This window comes from Myxine glutinosa, chromosome 5 (genome assembly GCF_964187855.1).
Source record: "Myxine glutinosa chromosome 5, kmMyxGlut1.1, whole genome shotgun sequence".
Lineage (NCBI taxonomy): Eukaryota > Metazoa > Chordata > Myxini > Myxiniformes > Myxinidae > Myxine > Myxine glutinosa.
Genome location: NC_136265.1, coordinates 111,154,118 through 111,160,117, shown reverse-complemented (window position 1 = coordinate 111,160,117; position 6,000 = coordinate 111,154,118). Strand labels below are relative to the sequence as shown.

The window sequence follows — 6,000 nt, the reverse complement described above, 5'->3', positions numbered from 1 at the left end:
TCTTCCGTTGGATTTGCCTTCCATGAATGGAAGGCAAGTTGTTTCAGGGCAACTGGCTCACCACAAGAATCAGTGTACCATGGACGGGAGGAAGGGTATGACAACTGAAGACGAGATGGGATAAATCTGTGCATGAGAGAGAGCAGTTTGCTTTGGAAGAATTCCCAGGAAGAGTTGATGTCAGAGGCTGTGGAGATGGGAGACCAGTCCAGATGATTGATGGCTGCTTGAAGACTGTGCCAGTCAGCCTGAGTGAAATGCCAGACACGTCGGCCCTGAGGAGGCTCTCTGAGAATGGTCAGAGAGATGTCCACTTTAACAAGCACATGATCAGAAGAACCGATTGGAGCAAAAGAAGAAGAGCAGACATTTGCAGGGAAGTTTGTCATAAACAAGTCTAGAAGAGATGATGTACCGTTGAGCGAGATCCGGATCGGAAATTGACAGATTATGTCAGTCCTAGTGAGTCGCAGAAGTCCTTTGCTGAGGGGCCATCGCTGGTGAGAGATGTACCCACACCCAGCTAGCTGGAGGAGGGAGTAACCAGGGAGGATATTAAGGAATCAGAGACATCTTGAAGCAGCAAGGTTTCTGTTAAGCAGATCAAGTCTGGTTTGTCAGAAGCAACCTGTATTGAGAGATCAGTCAGGTTTGAGCAAAGGCCACGGATGTTTGAAATCCATACCATCAAGGAAGAGGGAGGGGGGGGCATCGGGTGCAGGACTGGGGAGGGGAGGGAGAGGGTAAGATGAAGGGTGAGGTAGGGAGACCTGTTGATAATGTCAGAGATTGCAGAAGAGTTAAGAGAAGAGGAAGGATGAGGAGGACAAAAGGTTTGATCTTGATGGGATGAGGCACAGCTTTTGGGTCTCACTATCTGCCATGATCTTTCCTGGGAAAACCACATTTCCAATCTGGCCTCCAAAGCCAGTCACCGACTGGGCATCCTCCGTCGTGCGAAGAAGTCCTTCCTTGGCACACCTGAGCTCCTCGCCACATATAAGGCTTTCATCTGCAGCTCAATGGAATACTGCTCTCCCCTCTGGGGTGGTGCTCCTGCCTCACACCTAGCTCGTCTTCATGCTGTTGAAACCAAAGCGTTCAGAATCATTGGAATCTCCCACGATGAAGCTAACTCTGAGGGCCTTTCACTCACTCACCACAGGCAGGTTGGTGGTCTTTCCGTCTTCTACCGACTCATCTCTGGCCTTGCCACCCCAGCTCTCTCTGGGCTCTGTCCCCCAAATATTCCTACAGGTCGCACAAGATCTGCCTGCAACCCTCTTATGGCTAAACTGCCAAAATCAAGACTCTCTGTTCACCTTCACTCTTTCATTCCTCTTTTCTCCCGCCTCTGGAACAAACTCCCTCACTCTCTTCAATCCCACTCCTCCCTCCAGGTATTTAAAACAGCTGTTCACCACCATCTCTTATCTTCCCCATCCAAAACCTTGATCTTTTCTACCCCTGCTAATTTCACCCCAAATCCACTTTTTTGAAATACCAACTTCTTTCCTGGAAGTCCTTGGTGTCCTTGTGTTTATACTTCTCCCTCCCACACATTCCTGATGTCTCTGCTCTCAAATGTTGTGTTTATGTGCTTCCCCTTCTCTCCCCATATTGTCTACCGCTCCCCTTTTTATATACTTTGTTTGCTTGTTTGTTTGATTGGTTTGTTTGATAAATGTTAACTCTTTCACGAGCCTCGATTCTGTATCCCCCCAAAAAAAAAAAAAGGATGGGAGAATGGGTGGGAGGAAGGATTGGAGGCAGGGTGGGAGGAAGGATGGGAGGAAGGATGGGAGGCAGGGTGGGAGGAAGGATGGGAGGCAGGGTGGGAGGAAGGATTGGAGGAAGGATGGGAGGCAGGGTGGGAGGAAGGATGGGAGGAAGGATTGGAGGCAGGGTGGGAGTCAGGGTGGGAGGAAGGATGGGAGGAAGGATGGGAGGCAGGGTGGGAGGCCGGGTGGGAGGAAGGATTGGAGGCAGGGTGGGAGGAAGGATGGGAGGCAGGGTGGGAGGAAGGATGGGAGGCAGGGTGGGAGGCAGGGTGGGAGGAAGGATGGGAGGCAGGGTGGGAGGAAGGATGGGAGGCAGGGTGGGAGGCAGGGTGGGAGGAAGGATGGGAGGCAGGGTGGGAGGAAGGATGGGAGGCAGGGTGGGAGGCAGGGTGGGAGGAAGGGTGGGAGGGAGGATTGGAGGAAGGATGGGAGGCAGGGTGGGAGGAAGGATGGGAGGAAGGATGGGAGGAAGGATGGGAGGCAGGGTGGGAGGCAGGGTGGGAGGAAGGATTGGAGGCAGGGTGGGAGGAAGGATGGGAGGCAGGGTGGGAGGAAGGATGGGAGGCAGGATGGGAGGAAGGATGGGAGGCAGGATTGGAGGCAGGGTGGGAGGAAGGATGGGAGGCAGGATGGGAGGCAGGATGGGAGGAAGGATGGGAGGCAGGATTGGAGGCAGGGTGGGAGGAAGGATGGGAGGCAGGATGGGAGGCAGGATGGGAGGAAGGATGGGAGGCAGGATTGGAGGCAGGGTGGGAGGAAGGATGGGAGGCAGGATGGGAGGCAGGATGGGAGGAAGGGTGGGAGGAAGGGTGGGAGGAAGGGTGGGAGGCAGGGTGGGAGGGAGGAAGGGATGAAGGGATGAAGGGATGAAGGGAGGGGAGACCTCGAGGAGAGAAGGTAATTATTATTATTTTCTTTTTGTAATCAAGACATCAAACAAAGGGTAAGAGTTTAGGGGGTGAAAAAAAAAAGGTAATCCAGAGAGAGAATGGAAGTGAATAACAAATCCATACAACGTGACTGGGCAGGCCTGAACGACCAAACTGACTGACTAATACACAAATTTGCACGAAATGCGAAACATGATCGAACCAGAAACACAATAGACACATACACAGCCAAATTAAATTCTTAACTTTGAGCAAATTACAACTTAACCTTGATCGACGTGGACGAGCTCTGACGACGACACAACCTCACCTGGGGAACCGGAACCGGAAGGAATTCCTGAGTAGCTGAAAGCATATGATGTGTACCACACGACACCTACATGCCCCAAACTCACCTGTATTCTTACCACAACACTTGGTTTTCTGTGGTTCCAAAACATCTCCAGCTTCTTCATTGTGTCTTTCTAGTCCTTCATCACTAATCTTTCCATCTTCACTCTCTTGTCCCATTCCTTCCTTCTTCGCCTTACTACCTCCTACCAGACTCTTCCCAGCACTGTCTTCCAACCTTCCAGACTTTTCTCCCATAGTTGCCAACATTTTCACTGCCTTTTGCTTTCCTCCTTTGTCACTAGTCGCGTCCATCTTTATCCCACCCGGATTCTTTCCAATTTCATTTCCTTTTGCCAATTCTTGTTGTATCACAGATTCACGATTTCCCTTCAGTTCCATCAACATATCCTCCTCTTCTTTCATCTTTTTTGTCTCCCCTTCATCACGTTCTTCCTTCTTCACCCTTTCCTTCTCTTTCATTTCTGCTCTTTTGTGTGTTGTCTGCTTTCCCCCACATTGTCCATCTCCTTTTTCCACCATCTCTTCTCTGTGTTCCTTTTCTTCCAGAGACCCATTCATTTCCTCCAGCGCAGGATCTGCGGACTGAAGCAGGAAGAGACAGACATGAGTGTGAGAAGATTTAAAATATTCCATTTGTCAACATCGAAGCACACCATTTGTCAACATCGAAGCACACCATTTGTCAACATCGAAGCACACTATTTGTCAACATCGAAGCACACCATTTGTCAACATCGAAGCACACCATTTGTCAACATCGAAGCACACCATTTGTCAACATCAAACCACACCATTTGTCAACATCAAAGTACACCATTTGTCAACATCGAAGCACACCATTTGTCAACATCGAAGCACACCATTTGTCAACATCAAACCACACCATTTGTCAACATCAAACCACACCATTTGTCAACATCAAACCACACCATTTGTCAACATCAAACCACACCATTTGTCCACATCAAAGCACACCATTTGTCCACATCAAAGCACACCATTTGTCAACATCAAACCACACCATTTGTCAACATCAAACCACACCATTTGTCAACATCAAACCACACCATTTGTCAACATCAAACCACACCATTTGTCAACATCAAACCACACCATTTGTCAACATCAAACCACACCATTTGTCCACATCACACCACACCATTTGTCAACATCAAACCACACCATTTGTCAACATCAAACCACACCATTTGTCCACATCAAACCACACCATTTGTCCACATCAAAGCACACCATTTGTCCACATCAAACCACACCATTTGTCAACATCAAAGCACACCATTTGTCCACATCAAACCACACCATTTGTCCACATCAAAGCACACCATTTGTCAACATCAAACCACACCATTTGTCCACATCAAAGCACACCATTTGTCAACATCAAACCACACCATTTGTCCACATCAAAGCACACCATTTGTCAACATCAAACCACACCATTTGTCCACATCAAAGTACACCATTTGTCAACATCAAAGCACACCATTTGTCCACATCAAAGCACACCATTTGTCAACATCAAACCACACCATTTGTCAACATCAAACCACACCATTTGTCAACATCAAACCACGCCATTTGTCAACATCAAACCACACCATTTGTCAACATCAAACCACACCATTTGTCAACATCAAACCACACCATTTGTCAACATCAAACCACACCATTTGTCAACATCAAACCACACCATTTGTCAACATCAAACCACACCATTTGTCAACATCAAACCACACCATTTGTCAACATCAAACCACACCATTTGTCAACATCAAACCACACCATTTGTCAACATCAAACCACACCATTTGTCAACATCAAACCACACCATTTGTCAACATCAAACCACACCATTTGTCCACATCAAACCACACCATTTGTCAACATCAAACCACACCATTTGTCAACATCAAACCACACCATTTGTCAACATCAAACCACACCATTTGTCCACATCAAAGCACACCATTTGTCAACATCAAACCACACCATTTGTCCACATCAAAGTACACCATTTGTCAACATCAAACCACACCATTTGTCAACATCAAACCACACCATTTGTCAACATCAAACCACACCATTTGTCAACATCAAACCACACCATTTGTCAACATCAAACCACACCATTTGTCAACATCAAACCACACCATTTGCCAACATCAAAGCACACCATTTGTCCACATCAAAGCACACCATTTGTCAACATCAAACCACACCATTTGTCAACATCAAACCACACCATTTGTCAACATCAAACCACACCATTTGTCAACATCAAACCACACCATTTGTCCACATCAAACCACACCATTTGTCAACATCAAACCACACCATTTGTCAACATCAAACCACACCATTTGTCAACATCAAACCACACCATTTGTCAACATCAAACCACACCATTTGTCAACATCAAACCACACCATTTGTCAACATCAAACCACACCATTTGTCAACATCAAACCACACCATTTGTCAACATCAAACCACACCATTTGTCAACATCAAACCACACCATTTGTCAACATCAAACCACACCATTTGTCAACATCAAACCACACCATTTGTCCACATCAAACCACACCATTTGTCAACATCAAACCACACCATTTGTCAACATCAAACCACACCATTTGTCAACATCAAACCACACCATTTGTCAACATCAAACCACACCATTTGTCCACATCAAAGCACACCATTTGTCAACATCAAACCACACCATTTGTCCACATCAAAGTACACCATTTGTCAACATCAAACCACACCATTTGTCAACATCAAACCACACCATTTGTCAACATCAAACCACACCATTTGTCAACATCAAACCACACCATTTGTCAACATCAAACCACACCATTTGTCAACATCAAACCACACCATTTGTCAACATCAAACCACACCATTTGTCAACATCAAACCACACCATTTGTCAACATCAAACCACA

General features: G+C 46.7%; 1 protein-coding gene across 1 annotated transcript in view; it reads right to left on the bottom strand.

The window, feature by feature from the left end:
* Positions 1 to 6,000, bottom strand: part of LOC137427254 (uncharacterized) — a 143,245-nt gene that overhangs the window by 95,028 nt on the left and 42,217 nt on the right. The window contains exon 2 of the mRNA XM_068116612.2: positions 3,067 to 3,607. Within this exon, the coding sequence (XP_067972713.2) occupies positions 3,067 to 3,583 (517 nt within the window). The 5' untranslated portion in view covers positions 3,584 to 3,607. The remainder of the gene's footprint in view (positions 1 to 3,066; positions 3,608 to 6,000) is intronic.